Here is a 15,681-nt window from a genome sequence, read left to right as displayed (position 1 = left end):
CCTCAGCAATCAACTCCCTAACCTCGTCTTGGGGTGAGACAAAAATCCACAAGTGCGTCTGGCCAAATAGTTTAAAGCAAATAGACTAATGACGAGGGAACTATTTATCGCGTATGTGATTCGGTTTAGTAACCTTGCTCCAAATGTTCCGATGTTGGGAAGAATGACGTTACACTTACCCCGCTTTGTAGTACACTTCTCTCGAAGAGAAGTATTATATACTTCTGGTACAGTTTAATATCAAATTTACAAAAGTTTCGTTCCTTTATCGCGATTAAATTTGACTTGACATCGAAAACATGAAGCTCCATATTTTGGCGAGGTGCGTTATCCCTAAACCTTTTTCTCAGAAAATTTTCCTATTTTATTACATTTTTGCATCAGTTCATAATATATGTACCATAACTTCGTCACTGGTTACTGAAAGGTTGTCATGAAATGACGTAGGCATTTACCCACACTCATTGTGTTCGGGTTTTATTTATTTATTTGAATGTGTTGTTCACAAAGTCAACTGGTGTGACGTATGTGTGAACATCGTAAATCGATACATTAGGCATGTTACGGAAAGACACTAAGGGAGTACAGTAATATGAGAACAAAAAACGGATAATAATGTAATATTAAAAAAATAATAATAATTATAACAATTAATAATAATAATTATAACAATTAATAATAATAATTATAACAATTAATAATAATAATTATAACAATTAATAATAATAATTATACAATTAAATAATAATAATTATAACAATTAAAACAATGTCAGATAATTTAGAATTCGCTGCACAATAACTTCTTTTCACTATCACAAAACTATTCCACGCAAAATGGAAAAAGGCATAAGATCATTGACCCGCTTATTGCTTTGCGAAGCTGCGGCTTTAATGCTATTTTGGACTACAGACTGTTGCTAAGGTTGCTTTTATAGTTTGCACGTTATTAGAGTTGGCCGTGGCTCTCCTTTTAAAAAGGCGGGAAATTCCCCTAGCGCTACCGGCGATTTGAATTCCGGGGCGCGGCCCTGGTGGGTTAGAAAAGGCGGGAAATTCCATAACTGCAACTGTTGTAGCCTAGGGCGAAGCGCACGGCGGTCGGCGGCAGTTGCGAAACACACGCGAAGTAACCCGCACTCCGACACTCGCGGCTTGGACTTGGTTCATTTAACATGCGGGTTAAAGTCTCCTACGCTGATGGCTCGGTTTCGGGCAAAATATTTAAGATTAATTCGAGTGATTTTTCTAAAACAAAAACGGTTCTTACATTCAGGAACGATGTATCACAAACTATAGATATTCCTATAAATAGGTTTGTTTTAATCTTTCAAGGGAAAGTGGTAAGTTGCGCTTTTTCCGTTGTTGTCCTGGTATTCATCTACCTTTTTTTTATTAATTAAATTAATATGAATCAAAACAGCTTACCGATAAGCACACCGATGAATGTGGTACCATCGAAGACGCCTTTCTATATCATTATGGGATTGAAGAAAGGCATACGTTGCAAGTTTTCGTAAAGGTTAATGTCGATGCTGAAGTCAGATGTAAAAAGGGAAGTAGTTCTGTAACTGGAACTGACAATGAAACCGCCATTAATGAAGAAGCCACTACAAACGACATTGTACGTAACGTTACAACTTTTTACATTTTGGGCAGTAATGGAACCAACCACGTATCATAACTGAAATTTAATCATACTTAGTTCATGAAGGGGCAATATGTAACAACATTGCATTTAGACAAGTTGCAGTTGCCAAAATTAATTGAGTATTTTCTAGAAGCGCCCCAATTCTTGACTTAACATTATTTGTTGTAATTAGTAGGGTTTAATGTTAGGAATACCATTTCTAAGATTTTGTTGCGTTTCTCACAAAGATGGCATCAAGTACGCTGGGGGAAATTGCGTAGGTCTTTCTTTGGAGCAAAACCTGTTAAACTATTGATTGGACCAGTTTTTAAAAAAGTGGAGGTTACTGGTCCTGGGGGAAACAGTTTATTAATTGCAAATCTGTAGGAAAACTATGGGGGGGAACTAGATCAAAATTTTTGATCCCAAGAACTAGTTTAAAAAATATTCTTAATTCCAAGACTGGCATCAATTCTTAAAGATACCATTATAGAGTAGATTGTAAGCAGCGCCCCCTTTTAGAGAACTTTACATTATTTGTTGTTGTAAATAGTCACGGGCTTAAAGCAAAGCGCGGGCCACGTGCTTCCCCTACAACAAGTTAACTTTCCTTGTCGCGTTTCAGTACATTTTGCGCTCAAAGATGGCATCAAGTCTTTAACACATCTTTATTTATTTTTTTTTTGCTTTGAAGGAAGAGATTAGTAACTCGCCAACTCTTGAACCAGCAACCAGTCTGTACTTTAATGTTGGTGAACTCGTTGATGCAAAAAACTTCCAGGAGGAGTTTAAAGGGGCTTGGCTTGAGGCCAAAATTGTCAGAATTGCTCGACAAGCCGAGGAAGCCCATCAACCTTCAACCTCAAACAGTACAGGAGACTCACTGATTTACTCCGTTGAGTTTGAACTGGAGTGAGTATATTCAGAAGCTATAGGGAGCTGCCAGAGAGGTGTGGCTTAAAATGGCTCCTCCCCTTTCCACCAAAATGGCGGCAAGCTTCTCAGAGTGAAAGGCTAGTGGGGGGGGGGAAGGCTCCTGATTGGCAAAGTGAGGGTCTGACGCTTAGTAGGGGAGATTTGCACCCCTTTGCCTACTCCATATTCATGGCCATTTCTCGAAATTAATGCCAACCCCCTTTTTTGGTTTGGTTTCGTTTTGTTTCTAGCAAAACCAAGGCTGATCTCCCTTTAAAAAGTATTCGCCCAAGAGCTCGACGAAAGGTGCCATTTGACAAAGTGACGCCTGGCTCGAAGGTTATGGTGAATTATAACGATGATGCTCCAACTAAAATTGGATATTATTACGATATGATCGTCAACCGTAAAAGCGCAAGGAGACTGAAATTTGTCGTTGGAACCGTCTTGCTTGGGTATTTTGTTTTTTTCTCGTTTATCATAATTATTGGCAGGTTTGCTTTAATCAACGAACACCCAATTTCTTGTCAACCCCAGTTTCCCCCCCGATATTTTCTCTAAAATTCCTAGTTTCATATTTTAAACCAATTGCGCGTTTAAGCTGAACTTCAAAGGCTCAATATGAATTTTGTAATTATAGCTATGAGTTAATTAGCAACTGCTGATTGAGGTAATTAATTCAGTCCACCGTTAATGCTCGCGCTAGAGTAAAAGAGGATGTTAAAGTTTTTAATTTCACTTATTTCTCGTCTTAAAATTAATGGTTTGATCCTTTCATTCTCGACGAAGTAACATAAAATAGAAAATACTATCTTTCCTTGAAAGAAAATAAGAATATTTTTTTCTATGAAAGTTTTGAGAGTCGAATCAAAAGAAAAGTGGATTCAAGGCCTTAACAATACTTAAATAATTTACGTAAAGACTCGAAAAAAGATTTAAAAAGGTTTCAGTTCCTTCAATCGTATTTTTATTTCCCAACAGAGTTGACGACACTGCGCTACAGGACTGCAAAATTCATCTAGTGGATGAAATGTATATTATAGAAGAAAATGTCCTCTTGGCAGATAGAGACGCCGCCTTAAATGAACTGATGCTTAACGGCTCTAGTCTAAAAAGTACAATTTGTTTGTTTGTCAGCCAATTTCAGTATATCGCTTAAATTGTTCACTTTATCCTTCCTTCCTACAGGACTTAAAAAACCCGAATGTGATAATTGCGACGATAAACCGGATGTTAAGTGCCGTGAATGTTCGTGTTCACTGTGTGGTGGTAAAGAAGCACCTGAGCAACAAATCCAGTGCAATCGCTGTTTGAAATTCTTTCACCTCTGGTGTTTGAAACCGAAACTGGATTCGGTACCAGAGGACGATTATTACTGCCGAAATTGCAAAATTGTCAGACCCGGACAAGAAGTGAAAAATAAAAAAAATTCGAGAGTGTCCATCGGACCATCCACTCGTGATTGGGGTAAAGGCATGGCTTGCGCCGGAAGAACTAAAGAATGCACGATTGTGCCAATGGATCATTTTGGACCCATACCGGGAATAGTAGTAGGAATGTCCTGGCAGTACAGGAATCTAGCCGCTGGATCTGGCGTTCATCGCCTACCAGTTGGTGGAATACATGGACGGGAAGAGGACGGCGCCTTTTCGATAGTGCTTTCTGGAGGCTATGAAGACGATCTTGTTAGTATTCGTAGAGTCATGATTTTCGATGTACGCTCGATCTATCTTGGAAAAAAGTGATGCTAAGATCTGGCTTGTCGAAAAAAATAGGACGCCTGATGGAGTCGCTTAATTCCTAGCTGTGGGGCATAGGGGCTAGCCACCACCCGTCTATGCAATGTAAACAAGCCACAGGCTTAGTGTGTAAATACCTTCATAGAGAAAGCCTAGATTATTATTATTATTAAAACCCACCTTTAGCGTAGTGAGTGTTGCTGCAATGTTCACAAAAGGGCTACTGGTGACTTAAGTCACTATTTTCTCCTGCATACAGTCCTTTCTACGGGATATCACTTCCTCTAGTGAATAAAATACTCAGCTTGAACTTCACTTATGTGGTTGTTGTTGCGTGTGGGAAACGCCTATTTGATAGAAGCGCAGCATTTTTGGCCCATTTCATCACGGATATTTGAACGGGTTCATTTCTTTTTAGGATGAAGGAGACCTATTCTACTATACCGGAAGTGGTGGCAGGGATTTAAGTGGAAACAAGAGATCTGCGGAACAATCTTGCGATCAAGTTCTAACCAGAGATAACAAGTAAGTAGTTTTCGACAAGTACAGAGCTATTTCAATTCGGGGGAAAGAAGAGCTTTTCAGGCGCGGTTTTCGCCAGTCCCCGCCTAGGCGCCATATTGTGCTGGAAATTTAGCATAGAGTTCTTCAGCGGCCCGCACGGAGGGAGGGTGAAAAGCGGCTCCGTTTATTGGCAGGCCCAACTGTGACGTTTCCCCCCTTCAACAGATATACGGTTTTGGGGATCTACCAAAAAGAAAATATGGAAACTGAGCCTCATTTGAGTTTAGTTTTGTTATTTGAAAATCGAGACGGGAAAATAAATTAGGCATACAAGCTTATGACATCATAAATATGTTGTCACCATCCGGTTTAAGGATCTGTAGTTCGCGCTGGCGTTAAACGAAGGTGAACTGTTATTATTGCTACTTTTTTTGATGTCATAACAGTGTCGTTAACATCAAGATAACACCAAAAATTTTTATAATGCTAGAGACTTAATTTAGAGCTAGTTCGAGAACGACAAGCGAGAATTGTTTTCACTCGGTTTTGCAGTCCATCTTCCTATTTACACTTCCTTCTACACTAAAGCTATGTTCACACTTGCACCGGAGTCGGCTGACAACTCGTTTGTCCAACTAGTTTTGGAACACTCTTTATTGCTAGTTCGAAGCGATTTCAAAAGCCTCGGTTCACACCTTAAGACGCGTCTGCTTGCGCTGTCTGCTAATCTTTTCGTTGGTGCTGTCTGCTAAGGCCGGTGAAAATACACTTAAAACTACCCGTACAAAAATTTTAGGCTGTAATTCATCTGCATACGCGCTTTTTTATCGCTATCACGCTGTAATAGGTATACATTAAGGCTACATTTTCTGCAGCTCGAAAAACGCGAAAATTTAACAACAATTCCAGAACTGCAAATTGTCTGCCGTTTCTACATTTTCTGTTTATTATCTGTTAATTGTCTGTACTGGCAGAAATATGCAGCACGATTCTGCAAACGCGATGCAAAAGTAGAAATAACAGCTGCTAGTTTAAAACTGTAATTTGACCACAGTTATAGACATGTTACAGTTCTGCAAAAGTGATGGAAAAGTAGAAATCCAGCTGCCAATTTAAAACTGCAATTTGACTATATTTATTGACATGTTACAGGTTTGCAAAAGTGATGAAAAAGTAGAAATACCAGCTGCTAGTTTAAAACTGCAACTTGACCACATTTATAGACATGTAACAGGTCTACAAAAGTGATGGAAAAGCAGATATCCAGCTGCCAATTTAAAACTGTAATTTGGCCATTTTTATAGACATGTTACAGGTGTGCAAAAGTGATAGAAAAATAGAAATACCAGATGCTAGTTTAAAACTATAATTTGACTACATGTATAGACATGTTACAAGTCTGAAAAAGTGATGGAAAAGTAGAAATCCAGCTGCCAATTTAAAACTGTAATTTGACCATATTTATAGACATGTTACAAGTCTGAAAAAGTGATGGGAAAGTAGAAATCCAGCTGCCAATTTAAAACTGTAATTTGACCATATTTATAGACATGTTACAAGTCTGAAAAAGTGATGGAAAAGTAGAAATCCAGCTGCCAATTTAAAACTGTAATTTGACCATATTTATAGACATGTTACAAGTCTGAAAAAGTGATGGGAAAGTAGAAATCCAGCTGCCTATTTAAAACTGTAACTATTCCACATTTATAGACATATTGCAGGTATTCAAAAGTAGAATTTCATACTTTTGAATACCTGCAATATATCTCTCTAAATGTGGTTAAATAACAGTTTTAAGTTGGTAGCTGAATTTCTACTTTTCCATCACGTTTGCAGACCTGTAACATGTCTATAAAAATGGTCAATTTAGGTCAAATTAAAGTTTTAAATTGGCAGCTGTATTTCTACTGTTCCATCACTTTTGCAGACCTGTAACATGTCTTTAAATGTAGTCAAATTGCAGTTTTAAATTAGCAGCTAGATTTCTACTTTTCAATCACTCTTTCAGACCTGTAACATGCCTATAAATGTGGTCAAATTGCAGTTTTAAATTAGCAGCTGGATTTCTACTTTTCTATCACTTTTGCAGACCTGTAACATGTCTATAAAATGGTCAAATTACAGTTCTAAATTGGCAGCTGCATTTCTACTTTTCCATCACTTTTGCAGATCTGTAACATGTCTATAAATGTGGTAGAATTGCAGTTTTAAATTAGCAGCTGGATTTCTACTTTTCTATCACTTTTGCAAACCTGTAACATGTCTATAAAAATGGTCAAATTACAGTTCTAAATTAGCAGCTAGATTTCTACTTTTCAATCACTCTTTCAGACCTGTAAGTAACATGCCTATAAATGTGGTCAAATTGCAGTTTTAAATTAGCAGCTGTATTTCTACTTTTCTATCACTTTTGCAGACCCGTAACATGTCTATTAAAACGGTCAAATTACAGTTCTAAATTAGCAGCTGGATTTCTACTTTTCCATCACTTTTGCAGACCTGTAACATATCTATAAAAACGGTCAAATTACAGTTTTAAACTAACAGCTGGTATTTCTACCTTTGCATAGCGTTTGCAGAATTGCGCTGCATATTTATGCCAGTCTAGACAGTTAACAGTTAACAAACAGAAAATGTAGAAACGGCAGTCAATTTGCAGTTCTAGAATTGCTGTGAAATTTTCCCGTTTTTTGAGCTGCAGAAATGTAGCCTTAATGGTTACAGCGTGGTAGCGATAAAAAAGCGCGTATGCAGATGAATTACAGCTTAAAATTTTTGTACGGGAAGTCAACTTCGAGCGCTCCATAAATTTTTATCTGCTTCTGTTAGGCATTAATATTACTGCTTTTATTTTCCTAAACTTTGAATAAACAATTGGTTAGGCCTAAAAAGGCATCTTAAAAAAGCTTTACTCATTCATCTCAATAAGATCTTTTGATCTAATACTGTCACGTCTCGATCCTAAATATATTTAAACCACCATAAAAGATAGAAAATTGAAACATTTTTGGTCATAAAAGGGCCAGTATTGTATATACAGTTATCAGAAGTTTATCAGATATGTTTCAATAAGTATGACACTGCCTATACTTCGTAATGCTAGAGACTTACTGAGAACTAGTTCGAGAATGACTCGAGAATTGAATACACTCGGTGTTGCAGTCCAACTTCACCGATTAAGACAAGATCTACTATCACCATGGCGCTCGAAATGTGAAGGAAATTGCGAGACAAAGTACTTTAGCGCTATCATATAAGTCTACAGCAGTTTTCCTGGTTGCGAATAGACGTAAAACAAGCCTGTCGGGACCCTTCCCTTCAGTTGTAATCGGTTTTTAGCTACAAGTTTTAAAGACTTTTTCGATTATGTTCTGTGAGTGTGTATGTTGTGGATGTTAGATAGACGAAAAGACCTTTTTAGCTAGATGTGGTAAGAACTTGTACATGTACCTAAACAGTTGGACCATCTCAGATGTTAATTTAGCAAGTCAGAAAAGCGTGTATTCAGATAAATTACAGCTTAATATTTTTGTAAGGGATGAGTACAAGTTGGGAATCCAAAATAAACCTCTCCAAGTCGAGACGCAATTTAGAGGCTATTTTTAAATATTAAAAAAAATATAATAGATATTTATTAATTTAATCGTCATTAATTTACCTTAATTCTAGTTAAATCGTTTTAAGGAACTTTATTCCTAAAATAATTTTAAACATAGCTATTGTTGACGTTTGAACTCAAGCGTAAGCCTCTTTAAATTTTTTTGGAAATTTAGGGTATATAAGGCGACTGAATCACAATAATTGATAGGAAAACCCGCAATGACCCTGCAAAGCATCTGAAACGCGCCTGCAATGATCCTGCAAAGAATCTGAAATGCACCTGCAATTATCCTACAAAGTATCTGAATAGCACCTGCAATGATCCTGCGAAGTATCTGAAACGCATCTGATATTATTCCACAAAGTATCTAAATCGCACCTGCAATGATCCTACAAAGAATCTGAAACGCGGCTTCAATGACCCTGCAAAGTATCTGAAATGCACCTGCAATTATCCTACAGAGTATCTGAAATGCTCCTGCAATGATCCTGCGAAGTATCTGAAACGCGGCTGCAATGATCCTACAAAGTATCTGAAACGCACCTGCAATTATCCTACAAAGTATATGAAAAGAGTCTGCAATGATCCTGCAAAGAATCTGAAACGCGCCTGCAATTATTCTACAGAGTATCTGAAATGCACCTGCAATGATCCTGCGAAGTATCTGAAACGCGGCTGCAATGATCCTACAAAGTATCTGAAACGCACCTGCAATTATCCTACAAAGTATCCGAAATACGCCTGCAATGATCCTAAAAAGTATCTGAAACGCGCCTGCAATGATCCTGAAAAGTATATGAAAAGCGCCTGCAATTTTCCTACAAAGTATATGAAAAGCGCCTGCAATTATCCTACAAAGTATATGAAATGCTCCTGCAATTATCCTAAAAATTTCTGAAAAGTACCTGCAATTATCCTACAAAGTATCTGAAACGCGCCTGTAATTACCCTACAAAGTATCTGAAATTCGGCTGCAATGATCCTAAAAATTATCTGAAAAGCACCTGCAATTATGATACAAAGTATCTGAAACGCGCCTGCAATTATCCTAAAAAGTATCTGAAAAGCACCTGCAATTATCGTACAAATTAAAGTATCTGAAACGCGCCTGTAATTGTCCTTAAAAGTATCTGAAACGCGGCTGCAATTATCCTACAAAGTATCTGAAACGCAGCTGCAATGACCCTGCAAAGTATCTGAAACGCGCATGCAATGATCCTACAAAGTATCTGAAACGCGCCTGCAATTATCCTACAAAGAATCTGAAACGCATCTGCAATTATCCTACAAAGTATCTGAAACACACCTGCAATTATCCGACAAAGAATCGGAAATGCACCTGCAATTTTCCTACAAAGTATATGAAACGCGCCTGCAATTATCCTAAAAAGTATCTGAAACGCGCCTGCAATTTTCCTACAAAGTATATGATACGCGCCTGCAATTATCCTAAAAAGTATCCGAAACCCGCCTGCCATTATCCTACAAACTTAGCAATTTCTGACTGTAACATGCATACAATATATCTGGAAGGTACAGTACCTGTAATGAGCCTACAAACATCCTGATTTCTTACGGTAGTTACTATTTCCCTTCTGTTTTCTAGCTGTAAGGTAGCTATTTTATGACTCTAGAGTAGCTAAATTTTGTATATGTTTTCCAACGGAAGATATTTTTTCTGCAAAACGTCTAAAATGTTCTGCATTGCTCTCTGGAATGCATCTTAATTTTGTCTGAAGTTGAACCTTTTTCAGGTTTATTCCAGTATTTTTCCAGAATATTCCAGTTTATTTGCAATATATTGCAGATTCTAAAAAATCTAAATAACAGCAAAATGCAGCCGTAAATTTTTGTACGGGTAGTCTCATCCCACGTGAAGTACCCCTGAAATCGAGAAACTAGCTTCCAAAGCCGCTTTAAGTTGGTTCGCGAAGCAACTTCAAGAAACCGCGTTTGTAATTAGCTTCTCGAGTAGTTTTGCTCACACTTAACTTTGGATGCGTTTTGAATCGCTTCGAACCGGTTTCCCATGTAAGTGTGAGCGTGGCTTAAGCCTTTGACAGCGCCTCATCAGGCGTCGCTTTACGAGAATCTATGACCATGGATAAAGAATGCCCGTGCGAAAATTTGTTTTCACGCTATAGGATCGGCAACTCCCTATCTCGAACGACAGCTTATTCTGTATATACTCTGTTACAACATCGGTTGTCAGCACGCGCAAAGCTAGGTTTCTATGTAATCTAGCCTTGCACGTGCTGACAAGAGACAAAAAACTTCAGGATCTTCAGGATTTAAAATCGTTTAAAATATCCTGAAGTTTTTTGTCTCCTGTCAGCAAGCGCAAGGCCAGATTACATAGAAACCTAGCTTGCGCGTGCTGACAACCGATGTTGTAACAGAGTATATACAGAATAAGCTGTCGTTCGAGATAGGGAGTTGCCGATCCTATAGCGTGAAAACAAATTTCCGCACGGGCATTCTTTATCCATGCTATGACGGTCCACGTAAATGAATCAATGTTGATTTTTTTTAACCGATTATTTAAACCCAGTGAATCTGATTTGGACTGATTTATTTATCTTTTTAACCACCTTAAATAAAATGAACCTCGAACCGATTAAACAGTAAAATTGTGATATCAGTCATCGGTATACATCACTATTTTATAGTGTATAGTAATAATAATAAAGGCTTTTATTGGATCATAATGCTAGTCATATTCCGGGGTGCTTATATTCGGGACATTTCTGGCCAGGGTTGCGGAAGAATATTTACGAACATTGAATATGAGCTTTGCGCACGTAGTATGCAAAGATCTTAGCTTAGATTGATTTGCCTTGGATGAGTTAAAATAAAAGATATTACCATATTGGAATATTGGTTTCACACACGCATTATATATCATTCGTAGGGTATCAGTATCTAAACTATTCTGAAGGGGCCTCAGAACCCAGAGTCTTGAGTTAACTTTCTTGGTCACATATTCTATATGATTGGTCCATGATAACAGTTCATCGACCCAAAGGCCCAAGTATTTATACTTCTTGACCCTATTAATGGTGTTATTACGCAGAGTGACTATGCAGTTAGCTTGATTTCTCATTTGTTTGTTTGGCGATAATAACATAAAATTAGTTTTCGTATACCATTATGTATAAGACCTTTCTTTAGTAACGTGTCTTTTAGATTTTCCAGGTCAAGTTCAACGTTTCTGATTAGCTGGTCCATATTTTTATCCGCGGAAATGTATTATTTTTATATTCTATCTTGAGAAACTAATTTCAAATTTAATGACATATTTACACGCTATTAGGAACCGTCCATAAACTACGTCACACTCTTATGGGGGGAGGGGGTTTCTAAATTTGTGACGGTCCGTGACAAGGGGGAGGGAGGGGTTCTTCGATGCGTGACGTCACATTTAGCATAGATTTTGTTACGAAGTCAGTAAGAGGCCGATTGGCTCTCTTATGTTATTGAAGAAGAAAGACAGCATAGTCCACCCTTACAATAATTTACCAAAATTGTTATTCCATCATCGCTTAAATAGTAGAAAATTTAAGCAATTATCTACTATTTACACCATTATATATAGCCAATTTAAATAGCGCATTTAAAATAAACAGCGTAAACTCTCTTATGTCTCTGTTTATTCGCCCCTATTATTTGTGAGGATGAATCAAATCCCCCTGCCGATTGAAATGGTTTCGATTCTTTGGCAAGTTTTCTAAATCTCAAGCTCGATTAGTCTGTTTTCGGTGACAGTGTCGAAACCTAAAAAGTGTGCCCCTTTAACTAAGCTTTATGGAACTTTTTTGAAGCTTATAAAATGCACATCCAGACATTAAAATTCTAAAGGTCAATCAGAGGGAAAAAGCTCAAAACGGAAGAGAACTTTGAATTGTAAGCCGAGCAAAATATTTCTGAGGGGGCGGCATATCACTCAAGAAATTAATCAAATTAAATTTGTAAATTAAGACAAATCATAGTGCGGAGAGGGGGGGGGGTTAAAGAAATGTGACGTGGTTTTTAGGGGAGGGGTCTGAGAAAAGCGTGACGAAGCGTGATCTGGGGGGACGGGGGGTCAGAAAAAGCTTTATTTTCTCTTGACGTAGTTTATGGACGGTCCCTTAGCACTTTATGGTTATCATTAGTTGATAGTCGCGATCATTTAAATAACCATAAAATATTAAATTTACCTTTCTAGAGCGTTAGCCAAAAATTGCGCAGCGCCGTTTAATGATAAGGATGGAGCCGAAGCAAAAGACTGGCGGAGAGGGAAACCCATTAGGGTTTTAAGAGGTTTCAAGGGTTTTAAACACTCCAAGTATTGTCCTGAGAAAGGTTATCGATACGATGGAATATACAAGGTGAAGAAATAACATAAAGATTCGTATTTTATGAACCTATTTAGTGTTTAGCTGTAGCTAACTGAAGTTAAAATTGTAGGTGGTAAAATACTGGCCCGAGAAAGGCCTTTCCGGATTTAAAATTTGGAGATTTCTTCTACAAAGGGACGATCCAACACCAGCCCCATGGACTGAAGAAGGGAAAAAAAGAATCGAAGATCTCGGAATAGAAATGCAGGTAAATTAATATGGAAGCAACGAAATATTGTGGTTTGAATATAAACAGTACTAATTTTTTTAGCAAAGAGCTCAATTAATATTTTCTCTGTAGATGTTAAATGAATCTGCATCTTCACAAACTAACGAAGAAATTGAGGAAAAACCTTCTAGTAAGAATCGGAAAAGGAAGAGATCTCCTCAAGACTCTGTTGCTCCCGAACCGAAGAAAACGAAACCGATTCCTTACGTTATACCCGAAATAGTAGCGGCCCTGATGTCAAAGGATAGCGTTAATAAAAGGATTTGGGAAGAGTGCAGCTTGGTTTGTGAGAAAGGCGAATTAGTAAGTTTATATTTTATTACAATTTGATCACTCATTGGCTCCCATTTAAGCATGGGCGAATACCACTTTTTTCTATCGAGACGAATATCGAATACCCAAAAATTTTCTTATCGAATACCGAGACGAATAATGATTTTTTAATGGAATATCGAATAATTAGGCTTAACGAAAATATAGTCTTATCGACTAATCGTCGAATATTAGGCCTATTATTCGCGAATACTTGGCGAATATCAGTACTAAAGGAGGTTGTTAGTAGCCATTTTTTACAAAATGACTATGCTTTTAGTGAAAGTACATTTTTAGGGGTTAATATTTGACTGATTTTGCACACACCTTGGTACAAAGATGTACCAAGGCCCTTTGCGAAATTGGTTGTCGAATATTTATCGAATAGTAAAAATGGGTTCAAACGAATACCGAGACAGTCTCGATATTCGATCGAATTATTCGTCATAGACGGTCACGAGTATTCGCCCTCCCTTACTCCCATTCTTTAATGAACTAAGAAAATAGCTATCCCCCAATTAGAATTGTCTCTCTAGGTAGTAGTAAAATGGTGAAATTCCACGCTAAGCCAATTAGGCACATTCCCTCAGTAGGAGGAGTTATCTTATAATCTTAAGCCACACCCCTGAACTCTTCATTTATCCTTTCCATCAAAACTAGCTGAGATTAATGATTATACCAAAAAATATATAGATATAATAAAAAGTAAACTTACACATTGTTGTTTAAACTTGTTCGCGCTGTGTAATATGAGAAATCGCCCCTTTTTCCTAAAAATTAATTAACCTTTGGATCGCCAACATCGTGTACTATACTTTCTATAAACTCATGACGTCAAGAAGCTCTTACCTAATTGATTAGTTTCCTCGCGAAGAAGAAATGGACTTGCCCAACAAAATTAGACTAGTTCAAAGAAAAATGAACTCTTCGAGTAGAGTTACTAGCTCTACCCAGTACTCGCGCGAGTATTCGCAAATTTCTAGAGGGAAAACAAGTTGCAGTCCGAGTCTGAGTACCAGCCCAGGCCTAATAATGACCATTCTCTATCCCCCCCACCCGTTAAAGACTTATAATTTACCTTCACGTTTATAGGCTTGCCAGCGAATTGTTTTTGCGAAATTAATATTATTTATTGTTATTTCAGAAATTCATTGAAAAAGTGATCGAACAATTCCAGTGCACTATTTGTGGCATTTTAATGAATAGAGATCCCGTGAGTTTAAAGTGTAGCCACACTTTCTGTTTCAATTGTATAAAAAAGCAACTAAAATCAAAACAATTCGAGTGTTCCCTTTGCAGGACTGTAATTCCGAGCGATATTAGACGTAGTCCTAATGTAATTTTAAGAAAAATTTTAAACGCAATATTTCCTAAATGAGAAACTACATTTATTATCCAGTACAGAAGAAGTCAAAATAAAAATTGTTTTTGTTTTAAATTGTCTTTTAATTAAAGTTTAATTAAGTTTCTTTTAATGCATTTACGTCTCGTTGAATATTGCTCTACTGTGGCACTGAATTGAAACTTGTTTGCACTCCATTAAAACTACTTCACGAAAATATTGCAATTGTAAAAGCAAACGTTTTCACACGAAAAACCGTTGACGTTTCTGTTGGTATTTTCCATTGAGAAATTTTATTGCAGTGACAACGAAAGTTCCTTAAAAATGGGGACTAGGCAATTTGAGCTTAGTTCCACCTCCAGCGCCATTTTGGTATGTTATTTTACAGAATAAAAGCTATTTAAGCCACTCCTCCTGGTAAAATTTTAGCAATAGTGGAAGGTAGCGTGACGTTGCGTGTCGTATTACTGCTTAAGTCCCTGTTGCCTTAAATGTATCTCTGTCTCCTTTCTACTGCTCCATATTGGCAAGCTATATTTCCGTGGAGTAGTTTAAATGGAGTAAAACGTAAGTTTAATTAAATTGCCTCAAACACAAGTGTACAGTCTACATACATGGAGGGATTTCTCACCTATTTGTCGAAATTTTTGGGAACAGAAAGGAGGAGGCCAGGCCGCCATCTTCGTGGTGCCAGGGAGAGTAGCGACTGTCCGCTGACAGCTTGTATAAATTTCGCCAAGGTTTAGCGTTTAACAAACAATACAAAATACAAAGTTAAGGATGAAATGAAACACACCTGCGATATACTTAATATATTTTTGAATGGGTGATATCAGAAGGGAATAATAGAAGAAGGATGACACTCTGTATCCTCTTAATACTTTAGTTATGTAAGGTCATTCTTTCCAGGCTCACCCTGTTTGTTTGCTTTCCTACTCATCAAATTTCAGATGGGAATCGCACCGTGGGGTCAATTCTATAGCTTTTTGGTACTAAATCCTCAGCAATCAACCCACAATCCTCATCTTGAC

At 37.4% G+C, this 15,681-nt stretch overlaps 2 protein-coding genes across 2 annotated transcripts; both read left to right on the top strand.

Annotated features, from left to right (window-relative positions):
- Positions 1 to 305: 305 nt before the first annotated feature.
- LOC149621261 (E3 ubiquitin-protein ligase UHRF1-like) lies at positions 306 to 4,812 on the top strand. Its single transcript, XM_089855930.1, has 7 exons — positions 306 to 1,342; positions 1,423 to 1,623; positions 2,324 to 2,541; positions 2,796 to 2,999; positions 3,526 to 3,659; positions 3,733 to 4,259; positions 4,702 to 4,812. The coding sequence occupies exons 1-7, from the start codon at positions 1,175 to 1,177 to the stop codon at positions 4,810 to 4,812; spliced, it is 1,563 nt and encodes a 520-aa protein (XP_089712056.1). The 5' UTR covers positions 306 to 1,174.
- Positions 3,452 to 14,686, top strand: LOC149621260 (E3 ubiquitin-protein ligase UHRF1-like). Its single transcript, XM_089855927.1, has 7 exons — positions 3,452 to 3,659; positions 3,733 to 4,229; positions 4,702 to 4,808; positions 12,596 to 12,758; positions 12,838 to 12,975; positions 13,069 to 13,299; positions 14,453 to 14,686. The coding sequence occupies exons 1-7, from the start codon at positions 3,575 to 3,577 to the stop codon at positions 14,684 to 14,686; spliced, it is 1,455 nt and encodes a 484-aa protein (XP_089712053.1). The 5' UTR covers positions 3,452 to 3,574.
- The last annotated feature ends 995 nt before the right edge of the window (positions 14,687 to 15,681 follow it).

The sequence above is a fragment of the Phalangium opilio genome, unplaced genomic scaffold, assembly GCF_054372755.1.
Source record: "Phalangium opilio isolate 3A_F unplaced genomic scaffold, DU_Popi_V2 ptg000209l_1, whole genome shotgun sequence".
NCBI lineage: Eukaryota > Metazoa > Arthropoda > Arachnida > Opiliones > Phalangiidae > Phalangium > Phalangium opilio.
Note: the sequence above shows the minus strand (reverse complement) of the source record. Positions and strands in the feature narration are given on the sequence as shown.

Bases quoted from the DNA above. Each gene is read 5' to 3' on its own strand.
- LOC149621261 (XM_089855930.1), top strand. From the start codon at position 1,175: ATGCGGGTTAAAGTCTCCTACGCTGATGGCTCGGTTTCGGGCAAAATA. The intron at 3,000-3,525 runs GTATTTTGTTTT...ATTTCCCAACAG, and splicing joins GTTGGAACCGTCTTGCTTGG to AGTTGACGACACTGCGCTAC. The intron at 4,260-4,701 runs GTACGCTCGATC...ATTTCTTTTTAG, and splicing joins GTAGAGTCATGATTTTCGAT to GATGAAGGAGACCTATTCTA.
- LOC149621260 (XM_089855927.1), top strand. From the start codon at position 3,575: ATGTATATTATAGAAGAAAATGTCCTCTTGGCAGATAGAGACGCCGCC. The intron at 4,230-4,701 runs GTTAGTATTCGT...ATTTCTTTTTAG, and splicing joins GAGGCTATGAAGACGATCTT to GATGAAGGAGACCTATTCTA. The intron at 12,759-12,837 runs GTGAAGAAATAA...TTAAAATTGTAG, and splicing joins GATACGATGGAATATACAAG to GTGGTAAAATACTGGCCCGA.